This window comes from Oncorhynchus mykiss, chromosome 23 (genome assembly GCF_057628025.1).
Source record: "Oncorhynchus mykiss isolate SJ-2025 chromosome 23, ASM5762802v1, whole genome shotgun sequence".
Taxonomy (NCBI): Eukaryota; Metazoa; Chordata; class Actinopteri; order Salmoniformes; family Salmonidae; genus Oncorhynchus; species Oncorhynchus mykiss.
This window is the reverse complement of record NC_143044.1, coordinates 40,483,429-40,498,296: the sequence shown is the minus strand read 5'-3', so window position 1 is coordinate 40,498,296 and position 14,868 is coordinate 40,483,429. Positions and strand designations below refer to the sequence as shown.

The following is a 14,868-nucleotide window of genomic DNA, read 5'->3' as shown; positions in this document are numbered from 1 at the left end:
CCTTCTTTTCCTTGTCACTCCTGTCACCTCCTCCACGTGGAGGTTTGTGCGCTTTGATTGTCTCAAAGTCAAGTTATCGGCCACTGCCGAGCACTGCGATTCTACAAGGAGAAACTTCAGGTTCATCGGTACACAGCAGGTACGTATTTTTATTCTAGCAAGAGAAGGAATGGCCTCCTACTGTGCTAAGAGCCTATTGGCACTCAAATTCTCAGTGAATTTCATGCTTTAGGGAAAATAGAATTTTGAATGGGAATAAAATGTTTGGTCTCCACAAAGACAGTAAAATAAACGTGTGCGTGTGTTTGCGTGTTAGGGCTGGGAATTGCCATGGGCCTCACGATATTATCACGATACTTAGGTGCCGATATGATATGTATTGCGATTCTCACGATTCTATATGTATTGTGATTCGATACTGTGATTTTACTGCGATTGGATGTTCCAAACATATTGCTGCTGCAGAGGGACAGGAGATGGCCTACAGAGCTAAGCTATGAAGGTACAAGCTAGCGCAAAAATATTGTTGCAATATTGTCAAACAGATACATTGTCAAAAATAATATTTCGATATCTAACGGTATCGATCCCCCCCATCACTAGTATGTGTGTGTGTTGGTGTGTGTTAACCTGCATGTGTGTATATAGTCACCTGTTGTTCGAACAGCATGGTGTTGATTGCCTGTCTACAGGGCAGTATCATCATGGGAAAGCCCACCGCCACTGACATCATGAAGCCCACCCGGATCATCTTAGTCACCGGGTTAGAAGGGAAGTTCATCAGAACGTTACCGGCTATGTCCTCCGTGAAACTGACGTAGCCAAAGAATCCCACCTAGAGAGGAGAGGATGGAAGGGTTCATAAGAAACGGAATAGAGCTAAGCACAGGCAAAATTTGGTTAATTCTGCTTTCCAACAGACACTGGGAATCAAATTCACCTTTCAGCAGAACAATAACCTACAACACAAATATGCACTGGAGTTGTTTAACAAGACGACATTAAATGTTCCTGAGTGGCCTAGTTACAGTTTTGACTTAAATTGGCTTAAAAAAAATCGATGGCAAGACTTGAAAACGGCTGTCTAGCAATGATCAACAATGTGCACATATTATACAGCAGCTGCGGTCATCCCCCTCTTCAAAGGGGGGGACACTCTTGACCCAAACTGCTACAGACCTATATCTATCCTACCATGCCTTTCTAAGGTCTTCGAAAGCCAAGTCAACAAACAGATTACCGACCATTTTGAATCTCACCATACCTTCTCTGCTATGCAATCTGGTTTCAGAGCTGGTCATGGGTGCACCTCAGCCACGCTCAAGGTCCTAAACGATATCTTAACCGCCATCGATAAGAAACATTACTGTGCAGCCGTATTCATTGATCTGGCCAAGGCTTTCGACTCTGTCAATCACCACATCCTCATCGGCAGACTCAACAGCCTTGGTTTCTCAAATGATTGCCTCGCCTGGTTCACCAACTACTTCTCTGATAGAGTTCAGTGTGTCAAATCTGAGGGTCTGTTGTCCGGACCTCTGGCAGTCTCTATGGGGGTGCCACAGGGTTCAATTCTTGGACCGACTCTCTTCTCTGTATACATCAATGAGGTCGCTCTTGCTGCTGGTGAGTCTCTGATCCACCTCTACGCAGACGACACCATTCTGTATACTTCCGGCCCTTCTTTGGACACTGTGTTAACAACCCTCCAGGCAAGCTTCAATGCCATACAACTCTCCTTCCGTGGCCTCCAACTGCTCTTAAATGCAAAACTAAATGCATGCTCTTCAACTGATCACTACCTGCACCTACCCGCCTGTCCAACATCACTACTCTGGACGGCTCTGACTTAGAATACGTGGACAACTACAAATACTTAGGTGTCTGGTTAGACTGTAAACTCTCCTTCCAGACCCATATCAAACATCTCCAATCCAAAGTTAAATCTAGAATTGGCTTCCTATTTCGCAACAAAGCATCCTTCACTCATGCTGCCAAACATACCCTTGTAAAACTGACCATCCTACCAATCCTCGACTTTGGCGATGTAATTTACAAAATAGCCTCCAATACCCTACTCAACAAACTGGATGCAGTCTATCACAGTGCAATCCGTTTTGTCACCAAAGCCCCATATACTACCCACCATTGCGACCTGTACGCTCTCGTTGGCTGGCCCTCGCTTCATACTCGTCGCCAAACCCACTGGCTCCATGTCATCTACAAGACCCTGCTAGGTAAAGTCCCCCCTTATCTCAGCTCGCTGGTCACCATAGCATCTCCCACCTGTAGCACACGCTCCAGCAGGTATATCTCTCTAGTCACCCCCAAAACCAATTCTTTCTTTGGCCGTCTCTCTTTCCAGTTCTCTGCTGCCAATGACTGGAACGAACTACAAAAATCTCTGAAACTGGAAACACTTATCTCCCTCACTAGCTTTAAGCACCAACTGTCAGAGCAGCTCACAGATTACTGCACCTGTACATAGCCCACATATAATTTAGCCCTATCAACTACCTCTTTCCCAACTGTATTTAATTTATTTATTTATTTTGCTCCTTTGCACCCCATTATTTTTATTTCTACTTTGCACATTCTTCCATTGCAAAACTACCATTCCAGTGTTTTACTTGCTATATTGTATTTACCTTGCCACCAAGGCCTTTTTTTGCCTTTACCTCCCTTCTCACCTCATTTGCTCACATTGTATATAGACTTGTTTATACTTTATTATTGACTGTATGTTTGTTTTACTCCATGTGTAACTCTGTGTTGTTGTATCTGTCGAACTGCTCTGCTTTATCTTGGCCAGGTCGCAATTGTAAATGAGAACTTGTTCTCAACTTGTCTACCTGGTTTAAATAAAGGTAAAATAAATAAAAATAAATAAAAAATACAATCCAGGTGTGGAAAGCTCTTAGAGACTTACCCAGAAAGACTCACAGCTGTAATCGCTTGTCAAAGGTGATTCTAACATGTATTGACTCAGGGGTGAGAATTCTTATGGAAATGAGATATTTATGCTTTTCATTTTCAGTAAATGTGCAAAAAAATCTAAAAACATCTTTTCACTTGGTCATTGTGGGATAGTGTGTGTAGATGGGTGAAAAAAACAACGATAATTTTTAAAAATGTTCAATTCAGGCTGTAACAACAAAATGTGGAATAAGTCAATGGGTATGAATACTAACTGAAGGCACTGTAACACACACCTAAACCATCGTGCAGTATAGAACAATGTACTGTACTATGCAGCGAAGACATCGGGATAGGTAGTGACATCATCAGCGTGCACCACTCACCGTGATGTAGAAGGTGGTGACGACGTTGAGGGAGGTGGTGAAGATGGTGCTCATGCGTTTGATGGAGGGCTCGTCCAGACTGTCGTAGGTAGGCAACACCTGCCTGTAAACAAACAACCAGCCCACAAGCTACAGCTGCCACATCAGACTGGACCGGAGAGCTCAAGTTTCAGGACAAACTTTATAGGCTACTAGAGAAGTAAAGCATCAAGACTTTGTGGATTATCAAATGTTTCAGGGGTCTTAAGATAATCATTTGATCAAAATCTAAAATATTCTAGGCAGAGAACAAGACAGACAAGGCAAACCATGAGGGTAAAAAGGTGAATTCTGTCTGATAGTTCAGATCTCTAGTCATTATAGATGATTAGATTGAAAAGTGAGGATCAGGGGTGAAATCATTTGTCCAATGATTGCACTCAAAACGCAAATAATTTGCAACAAAAATTAGAGTTTATATTGAACAAATTTAGGTAGGTCCCTCCCTGTTTTGTACCGTTTGGTTCAGTCTGGTTTCTAGTGAATACACCCCAGCATTTGTATCATATCACATAAAACACATGCTAAACAGATGTCATGGAGAGAACAGCCGATTTCACAAAAAGTCTGTTGTATTTCCATGATCTGGTAGGTAGAGTGGGTGAGAAAGACGTGTGTGTGCGACACAAGTTTGTGCGTGTGTGCATTACAAGTGTGTGCGACACAAGTGTGTGTGTGTGTGTGTGTGAGAATGAGTGGGCACTTTACTGCACTGTATGTCAGTGCTGGTTATTATCTCTGAGAAACAAAGAGAGAAGGGGCTGTCTGTCATCGAGCAGCACTGTAAAAGAACAGGCCAGCAGCACTGTAAAAGAACAGGCCAGCAGCACTGTAAAAGAACAGGCCAGCAGCACTGTAAAAGAACAGGCCAGCAGCACTGTAAAAGAACAGGCCAGCAGCACTGTAAAAGAACAGGCCAGCAGCACTGTAAAAGAACAGGCCAGCAGCACTGTAAAAGAACAGGCCAGCAGCACTGTAAAAGAACAGGCCAGCAGCACTGTAAAACAAGCCTGTAAAAGGGGAACTTACAGGCCTTCTACTTTACACCTAGTGCTAGCCCGGAGTTAGAGCATTAGAAAGTTTCTTGGCAGTCTTTTTTGCACTTACTCGTGTGTGTGTGTGTGTGTGTGTGTGTGTGTGTGTGTGTGCATGTGTGTGTGTGTGTGAGAGAGAGGGAGGGAGGGAGGGAGAGAATACAGTTACTGTGTCTCTACTGCATTCTCTCCCTCTCCTGTGGTTTTTATGAGTGTGCAGCACTGTCCCAACGGTGCTTTTCCTTGACGCCTGTTTAAACTCAGGAACTATTCCATCTTATAGCCGAGGGCAAATCAAACAGCTTACTGGAACTAGACCTCAAACCTGTACATTCTCTCAATAGATCACATTCCATTGTTTTTCATTCCGTTTACACCGTCTGTAAAACAGTCCAATGGATGTTTTTTCATTTGGTTCATACGGTCTGTAAAACAGCTTTCAATACACATTTATTTGTGCTATTCCTGCTAGTAAAATTGAAAGCGATAACTGAAACTAGCACCCAAGCACATGGGAAGAGTTAAACACATATTGTCTTCATATTGCTTATCTTGTTTTGTTTGAATCCACAGCAGTATCACAGAGGGACATTTTCATTAGTGTTAGTCTATTCTATGACTGCTCAGTTTCATAACTCTATAGTCTTGTTGGTTAATAATGATGTTAAATCATGTTGTAACTGAAAGTAAACAGCTTTAATAAAGGTCATAAAAAGCATATGTGTTGAAAGCTGTTTAAATCAGTGTGTCGTAAGATGGCCGCCGTCCAGTGGTCTGATTAGTGGTTTGGCTGGAGCAGCGCTCCGTTCACTGTCTCTCCATTGGCCAACAGAGGGCCCTGCCAAATACCACTCATCACCGCCAGACTGCGACAGGCCCACACGTGCATGCACACAGGGACGAGTGTGCGCGCTCTCACACACACACACACACACACACACAGATGAGAGCAGTGTTACCTCGGTGAGATAATTATTAAAGCCTCGTTCCAGCACCAGTCAGCCTCACCCATCCAACACCTACCTCACCCTCCCCCACCTCTCCCAAGCACCTCCATACTCACATACAACTCCTTAAAAAGACACTTCATACATGCAAACCTCCAGTGCGCGTCCCAAACTAAGTTAACCCCACACACCCCTAACCACAACCAGAATCCCCACCCCTTCCCCTCTGCAGCTCAGGCACCACGGCGATGACAGAAGAGAGGAGGAAGCGACAGAGCATGCAGATGGAGGTGAAGGAGGAGGGATGGATGGTGGGAGGGATAGAGGAATGGGTGGATTATGCCGTAGAGGGGGGAGACTTTTCTCCTCAAGATCTCCAATCAACATCTCGTATTCAGGCGACTCTTCAACAGCCAAACTAACCAGCAAACTATGACGTTGTTATAAAAAATAGATTTTCCAGGGCGAGAATGCAGCTCTTGAAATTCATACCGAAACAATATTCTGCACTTTGTTAGACAGATCCACTTACAGCACTGTGTCCAGAAGTAGCAGTAACTGGTGGAAGGACAGGGAATAAAGAAGCCAATTGGTTAAGCATGAAGCTGTGAAAGTGCAACAGCAAATCAGCAAACTCCCCTACAAACATCCCCCTAACTCTCCACCCAAAAACTCTGTCTCCACCCCCTTGCAAACTAACCACCCCTATAGCCTTGGGGTGCAATCGCAAATTCACTCTGGCTATCTACTCTGGCTATCTACTCCAATTTCAGAGGACTCTCATCTGAGTGTGCTAGAGAGCAGAATAACTGATGAATTTAAGAACGTGCAACACCCGTTGAATATGGCCAGTGTCAGTAAACGTCTGCACATTTTTTAAAATGAAATTGTGTGCCAGCAGCACAGTTACAGTCAGTCACAAGCTCATTTCAACATATTAGGTGCAGCATGGATCACCACCTGAACTATCAAGTCCATTCTACCCATTATTGTTCTGTCTCGAGACTCTACATCCTGGTCATGTTCTAGGTTGAAGATGACAAAGGTAAAGACAAAAGGGTTCTAATATCCCATAACACTTTGCAACAATTGGTTTAGCTATGCTTCTAATACAGTGAGTGGTTCTTAACCTGGTTTCGATTGAACCCCAGGGGTTCGGTGAGTCAGTCTCAGGGGTTCGGCGGAGGTCAAGACACACATTCGACTCATATGATTCGTGATGACACGCCCCGCTTGGCCATCATTGGCTGCAGGTGATCACGCTACATCGCTTGGCCTATCTGTGCTGCAGGGAATTTGGTGTGCTCAGTAGTCGACTTGTGACTGTCGTGATGGTACGTCTTGTGATTTCTTTCTTAATATTTTAATCCCTTCATACTTACTATGTCGAGCAAAAAAAGAAAGTGGTCGGACCAATATGTACAATATGGATTCACATGTATAACGGAACGTGATGGGAGTCAGTGTCCTAACTGCATGATTTGCAATGCCAAGTTGAGCAATTCTAGTATAGCACCGGTAAAACTAAGATAACACTTCCTTAAGCTGCATGGAGATGGAAAATACAAGAACACAACGCTCGCTGAATTCAAGGTGAAGAGAGACAGATTCGATGAAAAGGCTACTCTGCCTGTTCTCGGCTTTGTACCCATCAACAAACCGATCCTCACAGCATCGTACGAAGTTGCTTACCTGATCGCAAAGCAGGGCAAACCACACACCATTGGTGAAACACTCATAAAACCAGCTGTGTTGAAGATGGCGAATATCATGCTGGGAAAAGAGGCTGAAGTTAAGTTATCCCAAATTCCTCTTTCAAATGACACCATCAGCGACAGAATAGAGGACATGAGCAAAGTAGTTGCAGATCTGATTTCAAGCCCGGCAAAATTCAGCCTTCAACTCGACGAGACCACAGACGTTTCCAATCTAAGCCAGCTTGCTGTATTCGTGCGCTATGTGAAAGACGACATGATAAAGGAAGAATTTTTATTTTGTAAGCCTCTTACAACAACAACTAAGGCAGCCGATGTGAAGAAACTTGTGGATGACTTCTTCAAAGACAACAATCTTTCGTGGGATATGGTTTCTGCAGTTTGTTCGGACTGAGCTCCAGTCAGTTTTGGTGCGCTAGTGAAAGCCGATGCACCACACATCATTGTTGCGCATTGTATTCTGCACAGGCATGCGTTGGCAACAAAAACCTTGCCTCCAAAACTGGCAGAAGTATTACAAATTGTAGTGGAATGCGTGAACTGTGCGCGAAATAGTGCTCTGAGGCACCGCATCTTCAGTGAGCTGTGTAAAGAAATGGGCTCTGAATTCGAGGTACTTCTGTACCATTCTAAAGTTCAGTGGTTATCCCAGGGACAGGTGCTGAATCGTGTTTTTGCCGTGCGTGTGGAATTATCCCTGTTTTTGCAAGAGCACCAATATTGTCATGCAGATTGCTTCAAGAGTTCATTCTCATTTTAGCGTACATGGCTGATATCTTCGCAGCTCTCAATCATCTCAATCAAAAGATGCAGGGCGGTGGAGTCAACATCATCGAAGCGGAGGAAAACCTGAAGGTTTTTCAAAAAAAGCTACCGTTATGGAAACGACGAACAGAGAACGATAACTTCGCAAACTTTCCCCTGCTGGACGACTGTGTAAGTAAGATCGAAGATGTATCTGGAATCGGAGACATTTCTGTACCAGCGGAACTGAAGCAAGAATTGCCACGCCCTTAGATGAGCTTGCAAAGTATCTCGACGGATATATCCAGCATGGGTGAGACAGCCGTTCACGTTTAGTGTTGAGACAACAGATGTCAATGATGAATACCTCGATGAAATCATTGAAATTCAGCAGAGCCAGGTTCATCAGCAACTCAACGCTTTCAACGTTTTGGTGTCAAATGGTAACGTACCCTGTTATTGCTAAGAAAGCTCTGGAGATTTTCATGCCGTTTGTTACAACATATCTTTGCGAGCAATCCTTTTCAAGGATGCTGGACATAAAAACGAAGAAAAGTAACAGACTTTGTTGCGAAAATGACATGAGAGTGGCACTTGCCAAGGTGAAGCCGCGCATTTCTGAACTGGTCTCTGAAAGGCAACAGCAGAAGTCACACTGATTTGCAGTAAATATTCATTATTATGTTTTTGTTTTTGTGAGAAAATCATGTTTTTATGATTTTGTTCTTTAAACACAGTGATGTTGATGCACGGTTCATTTTGTGCACCAGTAAAATACACTGCTCAAAAAAATAAAGGGAACACTTAAACAACGCAATGTAACTCCAAGTCAATTACACTTGTGTTAAATCAAACTGTCCACTTAGGAAGCAACACTGATTGACAATAAATTTCACATGCTGTTGTGCAAATGGAATAGACAACAGGTGGAAATTATAGGCAATTAGCAAGACACCCCCAATAAAGGAGTGGTTCTGCAGGTGATAACCACAGACCACTTCCTAGTTCCTATGCTTCCTGGCTGATGTTTTGGTCACTTTTGAATGCTGGCGGTACTTTCACTCTAGTGGTAGCATGAGACGGAGTCTACAACCCACACAAGTGGCTCAGGTAGTGCAGCTCATCCAGGATTGTGGCAAGAAGCTTTGCTGTGTCTGTCAGCGTAGTGTCCAGAGCATGGAGACGCTACCAGGAGACAGGCCAGTACATCAGGAGACGTGGAGGAGGCCGTAGGAGGGCAACAACCCAGCAGCAGGACCGCTACCTCCGCCTTTGTGCAAGGAGGAGCTCTGCTAGAGCGCTGCAAAGTGACCTCCAGCAGGCCACAAATTGAGCACATCTGGGACATCATGTCTCGCTCCATCCACCAACGCCACATTGCACCACAGACTGTCCAGGAGTTTGCGGATGCTTTCGTCCAGGTCTGGAGGAGATCCCTCAGGAGACCATCCGCCACCTCATCAGGAGCATGCCCAGGCGTTGTAGGGAGGTCATACAGGCACGTGGAGGCAACACACACTACTGAGCCTCATTTTGACTTGTTTTAAGGACATTACATCAAAGTTGGATCAGCCTGTAGTGTGGTTTTCCACTTTAATTTTGAGTGTGACTCCAAATCCAGACCTCCATGGGTTGATAAATTTGATTTCCATTGATAATTTGTGTGATTTTGTTGTCAGCACATTCAACTATGTAAAGAAGTAAAGAAGTAAAGAAGTATTTAATAAGAATATTTCATTCAGATCTAGGATGTGTTATTTTAGTGTTCCCTTTATTTTTTTGAGCAGTGTATATTCCTCTAATCTCCCTCATCCCTGCCTGTTGACGGCCGCTTCATTGAAGTCCAGTCAGCTACATGGAGGTCAAAGGTCAGGCATGAATGATACCGGCCGCTCCCAGCTGGACAACATAGGAACGTTTTCTATGAAACAGATGACTCATTGGAAGCGTCTTCATGGAGACTGTTGCTGGGCAGTGTATGTACCTATGTTTTGAATTTTTTAAAAATCATATTTTATTATTCCAATTAAGAAGGGTTCGGGGAATGCGCATATGAAATTGGTGGGGTTCAGTACCTCCAACAAGGTTAAGAACCACTGTTCTAATATCCCATAACACTTTGCAACAATTGGTTTAGCTATGCTTGTAGAGGGTTCTGGTAGTTCGCTGCGGTGCTGGTAGTTCGCTGCGGTGCTGGTAGGTCGCTGTGGTGCTGGTAGGTCGCTGCGGTGCTGGTAGGTCGCTGCGGTGCTGGTAGGTCGCTGCGGTGCTGGTAGGTCGCTGCGGTGCTGGTAGGTCGCTGCGGTGCTGGTAGGTCGCTGCGGTGCTGGTAGTTCGCTGCGGTGCTGGTCCCATGAATCTTTTTATTTCTCAAAAAGCTTCCACATGGAATCATAACTTGTCCTAACCTTTATTATCTTCAACCTAGGTCATGTTCAATTGGCACAAAACAGGACCTTTTAAGATGTATTGGTAGGTAGGTACCCCTCCATTTGAAAAAAGGCGGTGTCTCCCATTTTTATGCCTAATGAACACAACCCCTATCCTATCACCCTTTCAGGGACCAGGAGACAATACACGCTACGGGATACGATTCGTACTAATGAGCTGGAAGGGCGGAGAGGGACTGGGAGGTACTTACGACTGACAGGCGAAGGCCATGCCACAGATAGGGAGGCAGCGAAAGATGCCGTCCCAGCGCACCATACTGACCCGCCCCAGCCAAAAGCCACTGAGTAGCCCGTGTTTGAATGAGGACAGCACCATCTGAGGGAGGGAGGGAGGAGAGCAGGGGGAGTTACGGCATGAACCAAAAGAGGAGGAGGAGGAGGAGAGAAGCTGAGGGCCTGTCTGATCATGAGTGAAAGAATGAAAAGGGGAGGAACTGGAGAAAATAAATTTGAACAAAATAAAAACAGACAGAATGCTGATAAAAACTATTTTGCTCCTGCTCTAATAATGCTGTGACGATATCAGAATCATCGTCTCTGACCTGTTCGAGATTTACACAAGCCCAATGCCCAGCTAGTGCGGGCTGCACGATTCTTTTCATTTTAAATTGGGATTGACATGCGCAATATCCATATGACAAGAGGCTGCGATATTACCAAACAGCCATCTGTAACACCCGTTTCTCTTTACTTTGATTTATTGCTCCAGTTGACAGAGTTCTCTCGCTGTCACTCAAGCAGGAAGTGCCTTGTGCTCCAGATTCACTTCGCATGCATTGACCAACAACAGAATGCAGTCAACAGATTGTTCCAAACAAGAACGATGCAGCTTTCCACTTCGCTTCTTAATATAAATACAAATTTTCTATATTATACTGTTTGTTTGGGTAACTTGCCCTTTGAAAAGCACTAGTTAGTTGGTCTTAGCAATCTGCAAATATAACTAAAGAATTTATGTTCGTCCCTAATGCTTGACCTCCCGAGTGGCGCAGCGGTCTAAGGCACTGCATCTCAGTGCAAGAGGCACACAGTCCCTGGTTCGAATCCAGGCTGTATCACATCCGGCCGTGATTGGGAGTCCCATAGGGCGGTGCGCATTTGGCCCAGTGTAAATACGTTTTTTTTCTTAACTGACTTGCCAAGTTAAATAAAGGTAAAAAAAATGATGCTAAATCCACTGAGATAGTGGAAAAGTTTGCTAGCAAGATTACCCTACTACAGGCCGATAGCAGTGGTGGAATATAGCAGCATTGTTTGTGCAACAGCTTCTTCATCAGATAGGAAAAGGAGAAGAACATTCTAAAATCTTTGTCTGAATGTCATGTACACGGAGTATACATTAAGACCATCTCCCTAATGTTGAGTTGGCCAGTGTTGACTCCAATGCTTCCCTCAGTTGTCAAGTTGGCTGGATGTCCTTTGGATGGTGGACCATTCTTGATACACATGGGAAACTGTTGAGCGTGAAAAACACAGCAGCGTTGCAGTTCTTGACACAAACCGGTGTGCCTGACACCTACTACCATACCCCATTCAAAGGCACATTCATATTTTGTCTTGCCCATTCACCCTCTGAATGGCACACATACATGTCTCAAGGCTTTAAAATCCTTCTTTAACCAGACTCATCTACACTGGTTGAAGTGGATTTAACAAGTGACATCAATAAGGGACCATAGCTTTCACCTGGATTCACCTGGTCAGTCTGTCATGAAAAGAGCATAATGTTTTGTACACTCAGTGTATATACATCTAATAAGGGTCACATGGGAAACACTGACCAACCATTCGGTTCCTACTCTGTCACAAACATCTCCTCCCTTACTTTTTCCATTCGCTGTCATGCCAAACCGTATTCCAACCAGAAAATTAGAATGATCATTCTATTTATATGATTCCAACGGTTTACCCAAATCACAATTGGATTTTTTTGCCCATATTGTGCAGCCCTAAAAACTATAACGCAGAATGTTAAGACTGATCAAGAAATGAAATACAGTGGGGCAAAAAAGTATTTAGTCAGCCACCAATTGTGCAAGTTCTCCCACTTAAAAAGATGAGAGAGGCCTGTAATTTTCATCATAGGTACACTTCAACTATGACAGACAAAATGAGAAAAAAATCCAGAAAATCACATTGTAGGATTTTTAATGAATTTATTTGCAAATTATGGTGGAAAATAAGTATTTGGTCAATAACAAAAGTTTCTCAATACTTTGTTATGTACCCTTTTTTGGCAATGACAGAGGTCAAACGTTTTCTGTAATTCTTCACAAGGTTATCAAACACTGTTGCTGGTATTTTGGCCCATTCCTCCATACAGATCTCCTCTAGAGCAGTGATGTTTTGGGGCAGTTGTTAGACAACACAGACTTTCAACTCCCTCCAAAGATTTTCTACGGGGTTGAGATCTGGAGACTGGCTAGGCCACTCCAGGACCTTGAAATGCTTCTTACGAAGCCACTCCTTCGTTGCCCGGGCGGTGTGTTTGGGATCATTGTCATGCTGAAAGACCCAGCCACGTTTCATCTTCAATGCCCTTGCTGATGGAAGGATGTTTTCACGCAAAATGGCCCCATTCATTCTTTCCTTTACACGGATCAGTTGTCCTGGTCCCTTTGCAAAAAAACAGCCCCCAAAGCATGATGTTTCCACCCCCATGCTTCACAGTAGGTATGGTGTTCTTTGGATGCAACTCCGTATTCTTTGTCCTCCAAACACGAGTTGAGTTTTTACCAAAAAGTTATATTTTGGTTTCATCTGACCATATGACATTCTCCCAATCTTCTTTTGGATCATCCAAATGCTCTCTAGCAAACTTCAGACGGGCCTGGACATGTACTGGCTTAAGCAGGGGGACCCGTCTGTCACTGCAGGATTTGAGTTCCTGGCGGCGTAGTGTGTTACTGATGGTAGGCTTTGTAACTTTGGTCCCAGCTCTCTGCAGGTCATTCACTAGGTCCCCCCGTGTGGTTCTGGGATATTTGCTCACCGTTCTTGTGATCATTTTGACCCCACGGGGTGAGATCTTGTGTGGAGCCCCAGATCGAGGGAGATTATCAGTGGTCTTGTATGTCTTCCATTTCCTAATAATTGCTCCCACAGTTGATTTCTTCAAACCAAGCTGCTTACCTATTGCAGATTCAGTCTTCCCAGCCTGGTGCAGGTCTACAATTTTGTTTCTGGTGTCCTTTGACAGGTCTTTGGTCTTGGCCATAGTGGAGTTTGTGGACAGGTGTCTTTTATACTGATAACAAGTTCAAACAGGTGCCATTAATACAGGTAATGAGTGGAGGACAGAGGAGCCTCTTAAAGAATAAGTTACAGGTCTGTGAGAGCCAGAAATCTTGCTTGTTTGTAGGTGACCAAATTATTATTTTCCACCATAATTTGCAAATAAATTCAATAAAAATCCTACAATGTGATTTTCTAGATTTTTTTCTCTCATTTTGTCTGTCATAGTAAAGTGTACCTATGATGAAAATTACAGGCCTCATCATTTTAAGTGGGAGAACTTGCACAATTGGTGGCTGACTAAAAACTATTTTGCCCCACTGTATGTATTTCTGAGGGGCATTTACGGTGTGTATCTGCTTCCCATATTGAGCTCCAGAGGACCAGAGAGAGAGAGCTCCAAGAGCATCCTCCACATCAGAAGATGGTAGTTGAGTGGGGCAGAGGTTGAGCAACAACTGTAAACCCCATTGCTTCCCAACCAGACACCAGAAACACAAACAACCTAAAGAGTAACTTTGAAGAGGGGACAGGAAATGGGAATGCGAGGACTGGAGATTAAGAGGGAGGAGGCTATTAGTGGGGGAGAGTTGAATTTCTTCCCCTTAGCGTTGGAGTTGATAGCTTCCCCCAGGTCGGGGTTCAAGGGTCCTTTCCATGGTTACTTACGGGTGACAGCAGAAGGTGGTGGCGATAATGGGCAGGCACTGTATGACGCCCCTGACCCGCCACAGATGAACATGCTCGAACCAGGAGCCTGAGATCAGGCCGTAACGCAGAGAAGACATGACTATCTACAGCAGCCAGCCAGACAGCAGTCAGCAGCAACATAAGAGAGGAAGGTAGAGAGAAACAGTCGCAGTGTGGAAGGTAGAGAGAAACAGTCGCAGTGTGGAAGGTAGAGAGAAACAGTCGCAGTGTGGAAGGTAGAGAGAAACAGTCGCAGTGTGGAAGGTAGAGAGAAACAGTCGCAGTGTGGAAGGTAGAGAGAAACAGTCGCAGTGTGGAAGGTAGAGAGAAACAGTCGCAGTGTGGAAGGTAGAGAGAAACAGTCGCAGAGAGGAAGGTAGAGAGAGAAACAGTCGCAGAGAGGAAGGTAGAGAGAAACAGTCGCAGAGAGGAAGGTAGAGAGAAACAGTCGCAGAGAGGAAGGTAGAGAGAAACAGTCACAGAGAGGAAGGTAGAGAGAAACAGTCACAGAGAGGAAGGTAGAGAGAAACAGTCACAGAGAGGAAGGTAGAGAGAAACAGTCACAGAGAGGAAGGTAGAGAGAAACAGTCACAGAGAGGAAGGTAGAGAGAAACAGTCACAGAGAGGAAGGTAGAGAGAAACAGTCACAGAGAGGAAGGTAGAGAGAATTGGAAAGGAGGTGTCGGCAAGGAAGGGAGAGAGTCAGGAACAAC

The 14,868-nt window shown here is 44.4% G+C and overlaps 1 protein-coding gene across 8 annotated transcripts in view; it reads right to left on the bottom strand.

The window, feature by feature from the left end:
- Nucleotides 1-14,868, bottom strand: part of LOC110503021 (solute carrier family 38 member 10) — a 51,581-nt gene that overhangs the window by 27,659 nt on the left and 9,054 nt on the right. For 4 of the 8 annotated variants that reach the window (XM_036960712.2, XM_036960713.2, XM_090217472.1 and 1 more), the window contains exons 6-8: nucleotides 14,135-14,259; nucleotides 3,303-3,405; nucleotides 653-835 (exon numbers count right to left, since the gene is read on the bottom strand). In XM_036960712.2, coding sequence (XP_036816607.2) covers nucleotides 653-835; nucleotides 3,303-3,405; nucleotides 14,135-14,259 — 411 coding nt within the window. Of the gene's footprint in view, nucleotides 1-652; nucleotides 836-3,302; nucleotides 3,406-10,422; nucleotides 10,548-14,134; nucleotides 14,260-14,868 lie in introns of all 8 variants that reach the window. The other 4 variants (XM_090217476.1, XM_090217477.1, XM_090217474.1 and 1 more) reach the window with 2 other exon arrangements.